Source organism: Cercospora beticola, chromosome 1 (genome assembly GCF_033473495.1).
Source record: "Cercospora beticola chromosome 1, complete sequence".
Lineage (NCBI taxonomy): Eukaryota > Fungi > Ascomycota > Dothideomycetes > Mycosphaerellales > Mycosphaerellaceae > Cercospora > Cercospora beticola.
The window spans coordinates 1,274,123-1,290,526 of NC_088935.1; the positions used below are offsets into that span (position 1 = coordinate 1,274,123).

Here is a 16,404-nt window from a genome sequence, read left to right on the forward strand (position 1 = left end):
CAGAGCAATAGAGGTTCAACAGCGCCAGACAATTAATGAAGAGAATTGAAAGTATGTAAGTCTGGGCCAGGTATAAAGTGGATGAGGTGGCGCTGGTGGGCCACGCACCCCAAGCCCACACGATCGACAGCAAATGTAAATGCACGAGAACTCAGCAGCAGCAGCGGCCAGCAGAACAGAGTCGAGACGCTGAGGTGCTGCTGCTCCCTCTCCTCCACGATCGAGCTGCCTCCGATCTGACAGCGCTGCGCATAGCTGTGTGCATCAGCGGCCACTCAGCGCGCTCGGAAAGATACGGTCCAGCGCTCTCCATGCTGCTGGTGCATGCCTCTCCTGCTCTGCTGCCCACGGGCAGGCGGCACAAGCCAGATGGCGTCCACCCACCGCACCTAACGCCTGTAGGGTGAAAGTCTGCTTCAGCCACGAGTTGGAAATTGTGCGCTGAAACGAAAGCACCCGATGACGAGCCTCCTTATTCCCTCCATGTGAAGTCCTCATGCCCGGCGACCACGGAGCATCATCATCACCAGATGGAAGTGCAGCGCCCTCGCTGCCTCGGCCAGTGTCGATCACTTTCACTCCCTCTGCTGTAGTATCATACACCGACCACAGAGCTCGCCTGCTGCAATATCCACGCCTCACACCGTCTTTTCGCGTGGACAGCGGCCCATCATACTCAGCAAGTGCGCGCACGTCTCACGCGCGGCATCCTGCTCACAGTACCACGGCTTGCCTGCCTCGAACACGTGCGCGCCATCACAAACCGCCAACCACGCACGGTCATCACGTTGGCGTCGGCAAAGTCACCAGGACACCTCCTTTTACATACAAGATATCTGAAGACGCGGCATCGCGATGGCAGAAGAAGTCCGAGGTTCAAGTTCGGCGATGCTCGTCTTCATCAAAAGGATGCAAAAGTATATCTGATGCATGTGCTGTGATGCTTGTAGCTTATACATTTCGGGTCGAACCGGAATAGTCTCATGCACAGGGCGAGCTACAGCATTCTGCTCTCACAATAATGATGAATGCAGGTCGGAGGTAGGAAGGCGGAGTGCCATCTGTCGTCGAATCTGATCGTTCCCAATGGCGCCTATACGGTCCCGCCTTCATTCAAAAAATGGGCACCAACGTCGCATCGAGCTGCAGTCCCTCACCGTTCTCCTGTAGATGGGGCTGCCTTGAGAGTTGGGCGAAGCTGTGACATCTCAGTTTATTACTGTGGCCGGATACCCATTAAGTCAGTAACAGTTCGCTCCCGCGACTCGAAACACGTAAGGCGAGCAAGGCACATCGATCTTCGATGCAGCACAATTGGGTGAATGAGTGCAAGCAGCCAAGATATACTTTGCAGCGTTCCTCCCCTTTCTGGTCCTGCTATCTTGCACTGGTGTACACGTCTGAGTGCCATCGATCTTTTCAGTCCACAGCTATCGTTGACAAGCGCCTTCTAGTAGTGAAGCAACCTCGCTCAATCTTCTTGAACAGACACTCAATCACCTTTACCTACTTGCGTCCCGAATCATCGACTATCACTTGCTCGACTCGTATCCTCCACAGAATACAAACCCTTCTTCATCCAATGGCCAGGTTCCCCACACTTTCAGCGTCCGCTCCCACGTCTTCGAGAAGTCTGAAATGCAAGCCCGATGGCTGAGGACATGGGTTGACACTTAACGCGTACTTATCTCAACACTAATCAGCACAAGCTGTCTCAACATCGGAAAGTATTGTCGACTACAGATTCGAGCGCAAGGCTGCTCAATCCGGAGCATACTGCGGTCCGGTGACGAGGGAGCGAACGATGGAACGGATCTCGGAGCGGGCAGTCCGGAGGTATCCGCTAGTTACACACAGATTGCCTTCAACGGCAATTCCAATACCACAATCTATCAAGTTTGATGCCTTTGAAAATTGATCGCAAAGTATCATCTGCCTCTGCGCAACCCATCTGAGCATCGTGTACTCACCATTGTGTCAACACGGCTCGCACATCCGACTCAGAAATCCCGATATGCCACAATAACGCCTCCCCAACTCCCACTATTTGTATCCTGCGTGGCCAAAACCGTACCATTCGAATCAGAAATCATATTCAGCACAGATTTCGTATCTGCACGTGGTAGAACCAGCAACGTCAGCCATTCGTCTTTTTGGTACGGAAGACATCATCAGCAGGTGGCTTACTCAGATTGTACAACGCAACGTCGTTATCGCTTTGCAATTCATCGTCTAGCTCCACGATGTTGATTTGACAGGAACCGTTGGGACCTGCGCATGCGCCATAGTTTGGTCCATCTATGCATATAGTCAGCGTTATCGCATCTTTCGGAGTCAATTGCTGAGTGTTGAGGAATCTAACTTACTGAAGAATACCCAGAATCCCATCCCATACAGATGCAGCTCCTCGGTTTCGTCACCGAGAATGCGGAGAGCCCATTGCATGTAGCACTGAGAAACATTCTGTTGGCAATTGGAGAAGTCGGGATCGTTCCAGGTTGCTGCGTCTGGTACCCATGGAGCAGGTGCTCGGGGAGATGGCTGCCAGTATGGTGATTCGACTTGCATCAGAGCGGCGTAGACATGTTTGGCGTTCTCGAATTGGTATCTATGCAACCCGATCAGCAAGAATGTATTTTCATGTAGAAGAGTCGTGACTTACGCGTAGAAAACGTGGTGTTCCGATCCTGTACCAACTAGCCAGGTCGGACCTTGCGACACAGAGTACAGCCCTCTCCCAGTGCCAATCTGCTGATTGTAGGAATCGTCCAAATCGTGATCAGCGGTCCACAACCAACTGTTTTCGATGTAGGTTGAGCTCGTCTCTCTCAGGTGCATGATCATGAAGGTCGCTTTGCAAGGTTTGCTGATTTCCTGGCACGAGGTTTGGAGAAGTGAATCTCGCGCTCCGCCAATGCGATAGTCTGCCAGCACCGAAGTGAAACATTAGCATCACTTGTCCGTGAAGCATAGATCCGCCTTGGGCTGTACGTACGAACGTTGTGAAAAGATACGTCTCCTTGATGCTCTCCGGCCATGTTGACTTCGACTACGATGAGACCAGGTAGAACGTCTGCAACGGAGAAGAGAAGATCGCTAAATTCTGCAACACCTCTTTCACCAGGCTGTCCGACTCGCAACATGGGCTGAGGGTCACCTTCGTTGGCGAAACGATCTCCGGATGCAGTGATCACCGACAGCACTTGGCCAACGAGGCGACTGCCAGGTGGCACTATAGGTCAGCGAGCACAATATCAGCGATTGCCCATGATGTCGGCCAGCTCGTTATTGAGATATCATACCATATAATGTATCGGTCACCACGTACACGCCCTATTGCGACATTCAGTCAGCAAATCTTGAAACCGGTGCTGTAGGCTCAGGACAGCATACATGAGGGAAGAAAGTGACTTTGTTACAGTCCGCGTTTGCGAGCAGAGCCTGCTGGATAGCCTGAGTATCACTATCACGTGTCAGTTCTGTAGTACAGCAGTAATTGCCGTTAGGGAGGCAAGAGCGCATGCATCTCACTCAGTGACGCCGTCACCAGCAGCCCCGGCGTCCTTGACGGAAGCAAACGCGGACAGTGGCAAAGCTGTGTATTGTGGCTGGGTTTTGGTGAAATAGCGTCCGTTCTCGTCAACCAAACTGCCGTCTCGATGAATAGGTCGGATCAAGCTGCCGTTAGTCGCCGAAATCATGCTGCCATTCGTTCTGTCCGCATTTCCAAGAACATAACTCTTGCCCCAAAGATCTCGAATAAATTTCTCGCGTCCATCTACGCGAAGAATCGGGCCGGAACTGTATGTTTCCAGGTTCTCGAGCATGACTGAGGTACTTGCATTGACCATCACACCACATCCATCGCAGACACTGTCCAGAAGACTAATGGAGCCCCCTGGAACGTCATTGACGCCAGCGTCGACACATATTTCAACATTGGAGCAGTAGATGTCTTGCATAGTTACCGTGAAAGCGTGCTTCACAGCGATGGCTGTTTTCACGTTGTCGAATCGCAAATTCCTTAACGCGTACTATGTCTGAGTTAGCACAAATCCCGACGGAAGGTGAATAACTTTACTTGTTGGTTGTTGTATTCAAGTCCAATGAATCCGCCTGAGAAGGTCAGGTCGCCCTGAAAGAAGTCTTCGTCAGCAAGGTCGCCAGTGCAAAGCCCTTGTCCTGCAAGCACATACCATGAAGAGCCCGCTTCCACCTCCTGAACTGCCACCGTCCATATGGATACCAATATGCTGACTGTCTCTTGGCATGGTGAAGTTGACGTTCAGCAGATTTGTCGCCTGTGACACAGCCCAGTTGAGGCCGAAGATGGTCTTGTTGGACGCCACGTCCGTCGAGTCGAGGACGATGTTGCGAATGCCAATGTAGAAATTTGTGGTACTTTGCAAGGCAAAATCAAACGCCGACATGAGCTGAGTGCCATTTCTCATGATAGGCGAGGCTTTGATGACGGGGGGTTCCAGAGCATCGCCAATGATCTGTGTACCAATCCATAGCTGGACTGTGGATGATATGATGTAGGTGCCCGAAGGAATGTAGATCAATGCTGGCTGACCAGTGCTACCTACACGACTCAGTTAGTTGCTGTTGATACTTGTACTGTTCATCGCACTCGCCTGCTCTGCCCTTTCCACCTCCCATACGACTTTGGCTGCTCTAACATTAGCGAATGTCATCGCGCTCGCTGATGAGCTACGCACTCTGAGACAGCGCGATTGAAAGCGTCTGTGTCGTCTGTTTGACCATCTCCCTTTGCCCCATAGTCCTTCACATTTCTGAAAATCCGATAGTTTTCGCCATTCACCAGGAAAGGAGAACGACCATCGTCCTTTGCAGGTAGATTCGGAAGCCAATATTGCCCCGATGGATAAGACTGTGACGCAGGACAACCACCCGGCCCAGGTGCAAAATCTAGACCGGAGGAGGATGAATGGCTTCTATTCGTATCATCGTACTTGCCACCATTTTGTGTCACTGCCGCGTGCAAATGATTATGGCTGGGATGTCCCTGGCGCTGTGCTGAGACTGAATACTGCAAAAGGAACGAAGCTATGCAAACGAGCGACTGGAACGAAAGAGGAAGCATGCTGTGAGAGTAGAAAAGGAAATGCTGCGGATACAGATTGGAGAAGATCGTGGTTGCCGCAATGCCCTAGGGCGAGATTGGAGGTCAGGAACGGATCCATGGTATCCCTGTCAGTGCGCAGGCTGCGTGCGACACCGTGTTGTACGACCCGGAGACGCGTTCTTCCGTTGACGAGTATCAGCCGCGATGGACTGTCAATCCGCAGTGAGCGACGTGACTGAGGATTCCATGACATGAGTAGTTGCAGTATGGAGATGTGGTTGGCTGTCACTGCCCTGGCAAGCGTGTTCTGGTTTGGATGACAAAGAGGAAAGTGCATGGCGCAAACGCCGGCTGCTGCCGACTGTCCATCTCAATCTTTCCCTCACCTGCTTTGCCAACGACTTCTCATCCCCACAATCTCTATACACACGAGGAAAAACACCAAATCCATCAAAATGAGCACTCTATGCCGTAATCTGGCTTGGTCTGCCGCCCGTACACACGTGCCAGCCACCCACACCACACCTATTCCTGCTTGACCAGCGACGCGGGAGAGATGTACTTTTGGCGTCCTCCTCCTAGCATGTAGTATGCCAGAGCCAACAAGCAAGTCGCACCAAAAATCACCTGCGAACAGAGATGTCCCAGTTAGCATCGAAGCAGATCAGTCAGCCGCGAATGAGTCACTTACGATGGCCCAATTGAAGCTCTCGACCCACTGCTCGTTGCCGTGGATGACATCTGTCGGGAAGAAAGAGAACACGAAAACGATCACCAGAAATGCGAGTGATATGTCGTTAATCACAGCACCATAACGTCCGAGCGACCAGCGTGCCGGTAGGAGCTCCTCGCCGCGGAATCTTTTCAGCCGGATGCAACCAATGGAGACGATGTACGAGAAGCCGAGGGCAGCATTAGAAACACCGACCACGGCGTTGAACGCTGTACCCGAGCCGAAGTTGGTCGCGGAGCTGTTCACCAGGATTAGCGGAGGTTTCTTCTTGTCCACAGACATCCGGTACTCACACCACTGCAGCTACCAGCCCGACGCACAGAATCGCGTTAGTGGGAATGTCCACCCCGGGCTTCACGAAGCGGATCCATTTCGAGAACGGAAAGCCCTGCAAATCTTAGTTATGCGTCTTCACTGATTGTTTTGGCACCTACTTGATCCCTCGAGAACGCCCAGACCTGTCTCGAAGCACTAGCTGTGGTAGTTACGGTTGAGAAGAAGAGCAGTACCACCAACATTGCGCCGAGCACACAGGTCGCTGCCCTCGATCCAGTGGCATTGAGTAACACCTCGATGATGGGGAAGTCTGTATCCATGCTCACGAGTCTTTCAATATCTTGAATGCAGAAACAGAAACTGATGAGCATCGTGACGCCGAGTATGCCATTCAGTACCGTCGCCCACATCATCGCACGAGGTAGCTGCAGGGATGCATCCTTCAATTCTTCCGACATGTGCGCTCCGGCGTCAGGTCCAATGAAGCACCAGACTGGCGTAGCTAACCCGACGAGGCAAGAAAGACCAGTGCTACCCCAACCTCCGCCGTCGTGGAACTCGCCGAAGACACGTTCGGCCGGTGCGTGATCAGCCATGATCCAGAAAACCAAGAGAAAGACCTGAGTTTTGTCAGAATGGTAAGGAGTATCTCGGAAACTTGCTTACGAAGAACCCCAGAACATGGACGAATAGCAATATACCTTCCGCCAGCGGCAATTGCTGGGCGCAGAAGATGTTGAAACCGACGCAGAGAACGAGGAAGCAGTAAAGCAGCAGCGTAGCCTGATACAAGCGCGATACGTCCGCTTCAGGATGCATCAGAAGAATCATCGTTTGCACCATGCCAGCTAGCTGGACGCAACAAGAAGGCACTCCGGCGATCCAGCCAAGGCAGCAGCACCACCCAACAACGTAACTGAGTGGCTTCTGTAAAGACGGAGGAGCGAACTCGGATACCCTGGACGTGGAGGCCAGATTAGCGAAACTCGATTGCGTCAAACAGCCCGCCTTGGATGCTGGATAATTTACCAATGATACTATCCGTGAGTCAGCGTCGATAATGCAATACCGCATGCGGAGCCGACCATTCGCAAACTCACCTGTCCACCGGCTGTCGGCGCCATTGAAGCCATCTCAGCTAGTGACGCGATCATACAGAGCATCAGCAGCCATACGGCGATCGTGCACCAAATGACGCCAGCAGTGCTAACAAGTAGATGATGAAGGTAAGCGGGTGTGTCAGATGAATATCTTTGGGAGTGTATGCCACCCAATGATCAGACTCACCCGCCGTTATACAGTCCGAACCAGTTCGCGAGAAGCACGTTCTCCCACGTTGCTTGCAATATCGTCACAAAGCCGACAATTCCTGAAAAGCATAGCCAATGAGCGCTACGACCTCGACGTTTTTTTCTCGAACATACCAACGAATTTGAAGTTGCGCTCCGTCTATGTCAGCCGCATTTGAGTCAGACATTGGTCGCTGTCACTCACACGCAGTTCCTGTTTCTTACCTGCGCACGATATGGAATGTCAGCCATCACGCACCAAGCCAACGTCCCAAGTCAGATTATCGACTCACCCATCCTGGACATTTCATAGCCATCAGTTATGGTGCCGCCCTTCTTCTCGACGGCAGCAGTCTCGACTTCATGGATGCTCCGAACGGAAATTCCATCTTCTGGCTTCCTGTCTGGTGCCATCATTTTGTAGCTCTTCTTTCGATCAAAGGAATATGATAGGAAGAAGTAGCACAGCAAAAGGAAGCGGCACGAACGACGGAAGTTCAGGGACTTCTTGAATGTCGATTCACGAATCTGGATGCCGAGCAAGGTCCGTTAGCCACATGCATTTCGTACAACACATAGGCCCGTCGTTTCTTGTGGAGGGCGGAAGCGAGTTGCCGAGACCGTCACTCTTTGTACAGAGTGCCGAGCTGCAGCGGCATTGTGGCGGCCGTATTTTCCTGCTTCTTTGCGCAGATACGACAAGGCGGACAGGCGTGCGAGGTAACGCGGGCGGCACATTGCAGAGACACTTATTAATATTGCCTCATCTTTTTGCGCTTGACAGGTCGTCTGCATGGAGTAACTGCTGCCCTTGCAGATAAAACCCTGTATCACCGCCTGGGCTGGAGTCGGTTTCTGGGACTGTGCGACGTAGCACAGACATCGTCCCGCGGGCCACAGTAGCACAGAACTGCAGCTACTGCTTTCGAAGATCATCACTGCAGTAGTAGCTATGCAATCACTCTATGGCACCAGACTCATTTGTTTGCTGATAGCGTCTAGATCCGATCCGCCTTTTGGCGTTTCCATGAACATTCGAGGCCCGGCCCAAGGACATCCTTCTACTCCAACCTCTGTTGTTAGCAAGAGAGACCACGAGCAATGGGCGGCCATGCACCTCGCCGCCGTCTCGAGCAGCACAACGTTTGCCGCTTTCTGCAGTGGCCCTCCATGCTGTTACACGGCACTAGGCCGCACATTGTGACACTGAAACCCATCCATCTCCTTGACGATTGTCTCTCTCAAGAGCTCGAGAAGCCTGCAATGAACACACCTTCGGTCCACTCTCCCCTCCCAAGATCTGTCCGCTTGCTCGGTTCTCATTTGCGTTCTTTGTGCGGAGCCTTGCAATCTCAACAGCAGGTGGTCGTCTCAATCCTTGGTTCGCCCAAGCAATTGATGAAGCATGCCACGCCGTGAAGGATACCAGAACGCCGTGAGCTTCACGATCAGCATCTGTCTAGTGTTCACCACTTGCGTCGCCATTATCCGGTCTTGGATACGCAGGCATGCATATGGCTCCGACGACGCCATAATCGCAGCGGCCACAATCACTTCTCTTGGCCAAATCGGCGCAAGCTACGTGAGCTATGCAAAGGGTCTCGGCAAGCCTTGGACGAGGATCGCCGTGCAGGATGACTTGCGCAATTTGAATCAAGTACAAACCAAATAAGCCGTAGTTTGACACCATGCTGACAGATGCAGGCCTCGGTCGCTAGCTTGGTCCTGTTTCTCATTACGTTGTATCTGTCGAAAGTTGCAATGATAGCCTTCCTGACCCGTATCACAAAGGCTCCTGCTCAAATCAAGCTTTACCATGTTTGCAATGGCATTGTTGCTGCGTTCGGCTTGGCCTCGATTATTGTTGCTACGGCTGGCTGCTCGAGTGCTTCAGGCTACTACTGTGCGTATATCGATGTCTCCTTAGATGCAGTATTGGAAGGCAATCATAAAAATGCCACCATCGTAGTGGTGGTGTGCGCAGGAAAGTCAAAATGCACAACGCAGCTATGTACTAATGGCTTTGGCCTTCATCAGGGGCATTTGAAAGTAACAAGTCGACTTGTAGTTCACAGGTAATTTGTCCGATCTCGTCAAAGCGGAGCGACAGCTGACGGGACATAGCACATTCGATGGCAGATTATAACAGTCTTTGACTGCGTCACGGAAGCTCTACTCCTGGGTCTACCTGTACATTTGGTCTGGGGACTCCAGATGCGACCGTTGCGAAAGGCGATGATTGTCACTGCCTTCTGGGTCCGTTTTCCGTAAGTGATGCGAGGCTATCCTGGGTATTTCATGAGGGTGTTGACAATCTTGTGTAGTACTCTAGCTTTCTCAGTAGCGAGAAGTCACTATACCTTGCGCTTAAGTCGACGAGAATCCGATGCCGGTCTCGACAGCGCATTCGTCAACATCTGGATGGAGATAGAACTTGCCTACGCGATAGCAGCGAGGTGAGTCGACAAGTTCGGAACGGACACCGCCTCAACTGACACAATGCAATAGCACCTTGTCAGCGTTGAAGACCTTCACTGAAAGCTTCAACACTGGTTTCGGCGTCGCGCAGCTGCGTGGCAAGTCGGAAGGCAGCTATGGCGTGTCTGACGGTTCTGGATGTTCCGGAAATAAGGCCCAGCCACAGGTGGAAGAACGTACTGTGCAGCCATGCGAGCTTGCGGCAGACCAACGACAGAGCTTGAGGTCGACATTTCACCAAGATCTATCCAGTAGAGATCTTCGGGTTGAGCCATATGAGCTCGGTTGTGGGAGCAGCGCTGGAAGTACTGATCTTAGCGACGACATGGCGATACTCCGTGTGCCGGCACATTCTGTGTGAGAGTAAGGGCATGCATATCTGCAAAGTGAGGGATTTATGAGTATATTAATGTCGATACTTGTACCACACTGAAGATGTGGTCGCAGGACCTTATGAGATGTTGTGAAAGCAAGAGGACGGGCGTATCTCATCATCATTTCGAATAACCTTTCCTCTCACAATGTCGAAGCGATTGCAGTGAATGAAACAGCGGCAGTTTTAGTGAAGCACTTTGGTTACGTCACGTGACGGAGCATTCACGTCTCGTCTTCACATGCCCGCTTTGACAATTCTCTCGCGTTGTCCGACACCGTCCACACAAAGGAGCCGTCCTCCCCTCCGAACCGAGTCCCTCCTTCTGCTACCTGCACCATCTCATCGCAGAGATCTGGTCCTTCACCGAAACTCCTTGTGCGACTAAGCGCAAAAGCTTCCACTGGTGAAGTCTGCGGCAAGCTTCGATCGAGGTCGCGTCCTATCTTCGAATCGGCTCGACAGTATTCGAGGTCGCGCGCTCTGCAACCGCGGGTTGATCATTCGAACTTCCGATTGCCCTCACCTGAACCGCCAACATGTTCTTCGTTGCGCACCGAACACGCGACTGCACGCTCCATCCGTCTTTCTTCGACAACACCGCAGACAGCAGGATTCGCGAGAGGCTTTACGAAGACATGGAGGGGAAGGTTGAGGGCACGGAAATGATCATTCAAATCATCGAGATCGATGAGATCAGTGAGCCAGTGCTGGTGCCGGGCACGGGAATGGCGAAGTACACGCTCTCGTATCGTGCGATCGTATGGCGACCTTTCAGAGGTGAAGTGGTGGACGGACAGGTGACGAGCGTGGTCAACAATGGATTCTTCGTGGACGTGGGCGCGTTGAGTGTGTTTGTGAGCAAAGCGGTAAGCGGGATATGCGTATGTCTGTACACGTGCTGGCTCTGACATTGATCGCAGATGATCCCACCTGCTCTCAAATACTCAGTAGAGGGCTCGACGCCTTCTTTCACGGACAACTCAGACCAGACCATCGAGCGAGGCGCACAAGTGCGGCTACGCATCAAGGGTATTCGCGGAGAGATGGGCAGCATGTATGCCATCGGTAGCATCCGCGAGGATTACCTTGGGTGAGTTCACATCCTTATCAAAAGGGGTCCTCACTATTTACTGATTTGAAACAGGGCTCTTTTGCAGTAATTTGCATTGCGCATGGCAGTTTCTGACACAAAGAGACTTTGGGAGATGAAGAACGAACTCGGACGCATTCCTTCGCAGCAACAATTCGGGAATAGTCTGTTTTTCAGCGTGGCGTACTGGATATGAAAAACGCATGGGATGCGTGAGCGAAGACTGTCTGCATAGATCATGAGATACCCGACGAATTTGGACGTTTGCAGCGGCGTAAAATCATTGACCATGCACCTGGCACCGAGTTGGTCAACGGACAGTAGAAAACCTACGTCAGCAGTCAGAGGAAGACATGCAATGGACATTTTGACGATGTCATGGCCCATGAACGTGAGAAGGCGACCTTATCATGAAACAAATAACTTTTTGGGGCAAAGCGAAAAGGGCGTCGTTCATCATGGCAGCTCAGCGCTACGACAGGCACGGTAATCATGTGGACCTGGCCAGGCACATTCATTTTCGCGCTATGCATCATGCTATAGCGTGACGTGAGAGTGTAGACATGGCCGCAGCGCATGCACTCGGAGCCATGAATCGTTCCAAACTTTCGGACAGATGTTTCCACACCGTTTCTTGCACTTTTCCCTCCACAACAGCCAGGTGAGCGAGACGCTTAGTCGAAGAGACCGAATCCCATGTCGTCGTCGGACTCCTCCTTCTCCTCCTCCTTGGCAGCCTCTGGGGCAGCTTCGGCAGCACCGCCAGCAGCACCGCCAGCAGCTGGAGCAGCACCACCAGCGGCGGCACCACCAGATGGGACGGATGCGAGCTTTTGCGAACCCTCGGCGATCAGCTGTGATATTTGTTAGTCCAAGTTGTTCAAATGCTCTTGCGCCGAATACGGCTAATGTGTCTGCACCCACCTCGTTGATGTCCTTGCCCTCGAGCTCAGAGATGAGCTTGTTGAGGCGCTCATCGTCAGCCTCAACGCCGACAGCGCTGAGAACGCTCTTGATGTCTGCGGCGGAAGGAGACTCGTTGCCGCCGAGGCCGAGGAGGAGGTATGCTGCCAGGTGCTTCATTTTGAAAGTGTCTGTGCTAGTGTCAATGTCCTGCGGCTGTGTCGTTGGTGCAGAAGGAGGCGCGCGTACTGTTGTTGAATGTGGTGGGAGAACTAGAGAATCAATCGATTTAAGCACTTGGGTGCAGACTGATCCTTAAAGCTCAAGGAAGGGTGTCGTGTCGTGGTCGGTGGTCAAACTTGCTAGTCGCGCCCATTTGATTCTTTCCTCAGTGTGGAGTGCCAAGACTTGACATCTTATCTAAGCGGATCCCGCGCCGCAAGCGGCAACCCAGAGCGTGCTGCCCATATAACACGAACAAAGTACCCAACATCATTCTACCCACAACGTCTAACACCCGCGCGCCGGCTCTTGCACAACCTTTGGGAACATGCGCTTTTGGCCATTTCATACCTTCTCCGGATCGTAACGCGCATCTGAGGGCCTTGCGCAAATGACGGTAGGCGATATCTCCAACGGCCGCAGAGCACAGTTGTCTGACTCACTTGCAGTCCTTCACATCTCTTCTTGGATCCATCGGTGGCTCGAAGCAGAATCAGGCTCCCGCGCCAAACCCGTCAGCGACTACGAACCGACCAGGAGCGCCACCACTCACTAGGCCCCCACCTGCGACTTCCGGAGTATCGCGGCCGGTATCGCGGCCGATCGCGAACAATGTCACCGCCGGAGTGAAGCGAAAGCCGGACGAGCAACTCGCAGCGCCCCCAGCGAAGACGGTGCGGACTGAGGTCAAGGTGCCTGTGCGGCCGCCAGCCTCGAATGGTACTTCGGTGAAAACGGCGAGCGGTACTCCGAGCACGAGTGCACCGTATCGTGGCACTGCAAGACCCGCCCAAGCCAGCGAGCCTGTCAGACCATCAGCAGTTTCCGCGAAACCAGCTTCCAGTGCATCTGCCCCAGCAACAGCGTCCGCAGCGTCCGCCGCATCTTCTGCGGCAAAGCCGAAGCGAGGATTCGCCTCCCTACTGGAGAAGGCAAAGGCAGCGCAGGAAGCTGTTAAAGCTGCAGGAACAAATACAATCAAGCACAAACCGGTGGAGAGATTGACGAAGAAGGAGCGCTTGAAGCAGCATGAGGAAGCAAAACAAAAGCCTGGGCAACGGAGTGGACAAAGTACAGTGGCGAACCGGAGCCGGAGCGGTACCCCTGCGGACGGCAAAGCAACTTTACAGAAGAAGCCTGTGCCTGAGCCTGCGTACAAGGGCACTATGAAGAAGACACCCGTAGTGCCTGAGATATCATACAAAGGAACCATGAAGCGAGCAGAACCAGGAGCACCGCCTTCGAAACCTGTGGCGAAGAAGGGCCTTGGCCAAGACAAGTACGGTGGCTACGCCAGCTGGTCTGACCTGGATGAGGCGGAAGACGAGGATGAAGAAGGTTACGGATCCGACGAGTCTGATGATATGGACGCCGGTTTCGATGACATGGCTCGAGAGGAAGAGCTGGCTCTGAGAGCCGCCAGAAAGGAAGACCAGGAAGCTCTTGAGGAGGAAGAGCGGCATAGGCGTGAGAAATTGGAGCGCAAGAAGAAGCTTGAGGCATTGAGTAAGAGTGCTGCTGCTCGTAAGCGCTTTTAAGATGCCGAAGGCCCCACAGGCTGGCTTCACGAATGAATGACTTTTGGCGAAGGATGAAAATCGAGTGTTTTGGGGCTCGCTCCCTTTCCAGCACTCATGCATTGCATAGCGATATGCTTTTAAGGGCGGAGTTTTCCATGATTTTGGAGAGGCTTGGGATCAATGCTCGCTGAACATCGGCGTTGCATTCATTGTAGAATAGTAGACGACTTGTGAATATATTGTCTGGTACAACAAATTCTTCGGTGTATACGCACAAGGATGACATTGTGATTCAGGCCGTACAACACATCTTCATTCGTCCAACAAGTGAGCCGCAGTGGTGTTTCGCAGCCATATCACGTGCGGCGAGAAACCCGGCCCGCGCCGTGCGGCCACCTCTTCTTGGCACACCAGATATTCCTCGCCAGTCTGGAGAGGGACTTTGAACATCAGTCGACAACCACATCGCCAAACGACCGACCGACAACATGGCTGACGCAGACTACGTAAGTTTCCACGCTACTTGACCTGAAAATAAGCGCTGACATTGTTTGCGCAGAACGCCGAGGAGGCTGCCGGTATGCACATCGCGCGACACGATCAGGCGCTCCTCCGTCGGACGTCGCAGTGGTTAAAACCCTGTGGATAGGCCACGAAGGGGTGCTGGAAGATAGGATATCGGGCTAATACAGAATTGTCACAACAGAGCTGAAGCGCAAGAGAGCGTTCCGCAAGTTCTCTTACCGCGGCATTGATCTTGACGAGTGAGTGGGAGGCGCATACCTGTCGGCGGTGGGAGACCAGCGCGCAAGGACAACAGCTGACAGCCATGCGCAACAGGCTCCTCGACCTTTCCTCCGAGCAGCTCCGCGATGTCGTCCACGCTCGTGCCCGCAGACGGTTCAACCGTGGTCTCAAGCGCAAGCCTATGGGCCTGATCAAGAAGCTTCGCAAGGCTAAGCAGGAGGCCAAGCCAAACGAGAAGCCAGACGTCGTCAAGACTCACCTTCGTGACATGATCATCGTCCCAGAGATGATTGGCTCTGTCGTCGGTGTCTACTCTGGAAAGGAGTTCAACCAGGTCGAAATCAAGCCAGAGATGGTCGGCCACTACCTCGGAGAATTCTCCATCTCATAGTACGTTCGGCCACAATCAACACGAGATGCAAATGCTAACAGCCTCAACAGCAAGCCAGTCAAGCACGGTCGTCCAGGTATCGGTGCTACCCACTCTTCGCGTTTCATCCCATTGAAGTAGACGACGAGTACGGGTATGGTTTGGCATGGATGGCGTTTCAGTCTCGGCAATGGACAATGTCTACACGCTCTAAGTGAGCTCATGATAGTCGGGCAATAACAAAAATCGATGATACCACCACCATGTTGACGTTTCGATTCCCAATTGATGTTCTCAACGTCACTTTCGTATTCTCGAGTGTCAGACCTACTATAGCAGCATGCTCATGACAACTCCATGTGCACACTGTTTCACCAACGGCATCAGAATTTAGGATTGCGTTGCACCGTCAGGCTCCGTCGAGGTGGTAGAACTTCCATTTCGTGTCTTGTCATAGGTCTAACATCTGTACAGACAATGAAAGACTCATTGGAGGATTTCTACCAAACCCTTTTCATGTGTCTCAACATGACGATGATCCGCAAAGACCAAACTCCAAATTGAAAGAGCGATAGCGGTAGCAGCTTGCAGACGCAAAGCACCCGCTTTTTGCGCAGTTGTATTTGCTTCACTCCAACCTTACTCCGACACTACCCTGTCCTCTATCTAGTTCTCAGCAGGCGGTACTCTGTCTGTGCATTTCTTATCCAACACAACGATGGATCCTTCCCAAATCACAATTACTCTTGCTCAAAGTCTGATTCGACAATGCGAAGCGGAAAGAAAGATCGATTATTTTGGAAAGAGTTCATGGTCCACTTGGGCGACCCAAATTTTCGCGCCCACTGGGAGATATTCAAGGCAGTCACACTCTGTGCGACGGAAAAAATGATTTCATAATGCCTTTCAGACTTACAAAGTTGAAGGTGCTTCATCCTCATGACATAACACCTCCAAATTCAGAACAACGAAAAATGTCTTCCTTCACGACTATCTCAGCGGCTGCGACTGTGGCCAGGATTCCACCACCGTTCTTGATCGTGAGTTTACTGTGTCGTAATTCTAGACGTACATGTGACTGATATTTGATAGGCGTTTTCGAAGTTGACAGCGACATGTCTTTGGACTGAAAGTCAGCGTCAGGACGCGATTTCGGGCATGTTTCATCAGCTGCCATTTTCAAGCCTTCGGAGGGGACCAGTCATTCGACCTCGAGCGGACTTGCTCTGGAGAGGACCAGTCATTCGACCTCGAACGGACTTCCTCTGGAGCGGTCCAGTGATTCGACTGTGAACGGAAGTTGGAAGTGGA

At 52.4% G+C, this 16,404-nt stretch overlaps 8 protein-coding genes across 8 annotated transcripts; 4 read left to right on the top strand and 4 right to left on the bottom strand.

Moving 5' to 3' along the window:
• Window positions 1-2,000: 2,000 nt before the first annotated feature.
• On the bottom strand, window positions 2,001-5,107 carry RHO25_000517 (uncharacterized protein; the record flags this gene model as incomplete). The annotated part of the gene is made up of 12 exons (XM_023593133.2): window positions 2,001-2,113; window positions 2,188-2,298; window positions 2,367-2,608; window positions 2,663-2,924; window positions 2,996-3,232; window positions 3,303-3,333; window positions 3,394-3,463; window positions 3,532-4,034; window positions 4,082-4,135; window positions 4,197-4,585; window positions 4,638-4,672; window positions 4,722-5,107. 12 exons carry the CDS (start codon window positions 5,105-5,107, stop codon window positions 2,001-2,003), a joined length of 2,433 nt encoding a protein of 810 aa, XP_023458969.1.
• A 507-nt stretch (window positions 5,108-5,614) lies between these two features.
• RHO25_000518 (uncharacterized protein) lies at window positions 5,615-6,929 on the bottom strand (the record flags this gene model as incomplete). The annotated part of the gene is made up of 5 exons (XM_023593134.2): window positions 5,615-5,716; window positions 5,781-6,060; window positions 6,116-6,210; window positions 6,257-6,718; window positions 6,765-6,929. 5 exons carry the CDS (start codon window positions 6,927-6,929, stop codon window positions 5,615-5,617), a joined length of 1,104 nt encoding a protein of 367 aa, XP_023458974.2.
• Window positions 6,930-7,381: 452 nt separating this feature from the next.
• Window positions 7,382-7,804, bottom strand: RHO25_000519 (uncharacterized protein; the record flags this gene model as incomplete). The annotated part of the gene is made up of 4 exons (XM_065602022.1): window positions 7,382-7,467; window positions 7,523-7,541; window positions 7,593-7,612; window positions 7,681-7,804. 4 exons carry the CDS (start codon window positions 7,802-7,804, stop codon window positions 7,382-7,384), a joined length of 249 nt encoding a protein of 82 aa, XP_065458094.1.
• Window positions 7,805-8,792: 988 nt separating this feature from the next.
• Window positions 8,793-10,226, top strand: RHO25_000520 (uncharacterized protein; the record flags this gene model as incomplete). Its single annotated transcript, XM_023593135.1, has 6 exons — window positions 8,793-9,044; window positions 9,092-9,290; window positions 9,425-9,462; window positions 9,512-9,654; window positions 9,712-9,843; window positions 9,896-10,226. 6 exons carry the CDS (start codon window positions 8,793-8,795, stop codon window positions 10,224-10,226), a joined length of 1,095 nt encoding a protein of 364 aa, XP_023458975.1.
• Window positions 10,227-10,777: 551 nt separating this feature from the next.
• On the top strand, window positions 10,778-11,401 carry RHO25_000521 (uncharacterized protein; the record flags this gene model as incomplete). The annotated part of the gene is made up of 3 exons (XM_023593136.2): window positions 10,778-11,107; window positions 11,162-11,331; window positions 11,386-11,401. The coding sequence occupies 3 exons, from the start codon at window positions 10,778-10,780 to the stop codon at window positions 11,399-11,401; spliced, it is 516 nt and encodes a 171-aa protein (XP_023458684.1).
• Window positions 11,402-12,005: 604 nt separating this feature from the next.
• On the bottom strand, window positions 12,006-12,414 carry 60S_1 (ribosomal protein P2; the record flags this gene model as incomplete). The annotated part of the gene is made up of 2 exons (XM_023593137.2): window positions 12,006-12,185; window positions 12,256-12,414. 2 exons carry the CDS (start codon window positions 12,412-12,414, stop codon window positions 12,006-12,008), a joined length of 339 nt encoding a protein of 112 aa, XP_023458685.1.
• A 433-nt stretch (window positions 12,415-12,847) lies between these two features.
• RHO25_000523 (uncharacterized protein) lies at window positions 12,848-13,994 on the top strand (the record flags this gene model as incomplete). Its single annotated transcript, XM_023593138.2, has 2 exons — window positions 12,848-12,853; window positions 12,906-13,994. 2 exons carry the CDS (start codon window positions 12,848-12,850, stop codon window positions 13,992-13,994), a joined length of 1,095 nt encoding a protein of 364 aa, XP_023458686.1.
• Window positions 13,995-14,464: 470 nt separating this feature from the next.
• Window positions 14,465-15,234, top strand: RPS15 (40S ribosomal protein uS19; the record flags this gene model as incomplete). Its single annotated transcript, XM_023593139.2, has 5 exons — window positions 14,465-14,482; window positions 14,536-14,554; window positions 14,683-14,740; window positions 14,817-15,113; window positions 15,165-15,234. The coding sequence occupies 5 exons, from the start codon at window positions 14,465-14,467 to the stop codon at window positions 15,232-15,234; spliced, it is 462 nt and encodes a 153-aa protein (XP_023458687.1).
• Between the last annotated feature and the right edge of the window lie 1,170 nt (window positions 15,235-16,404).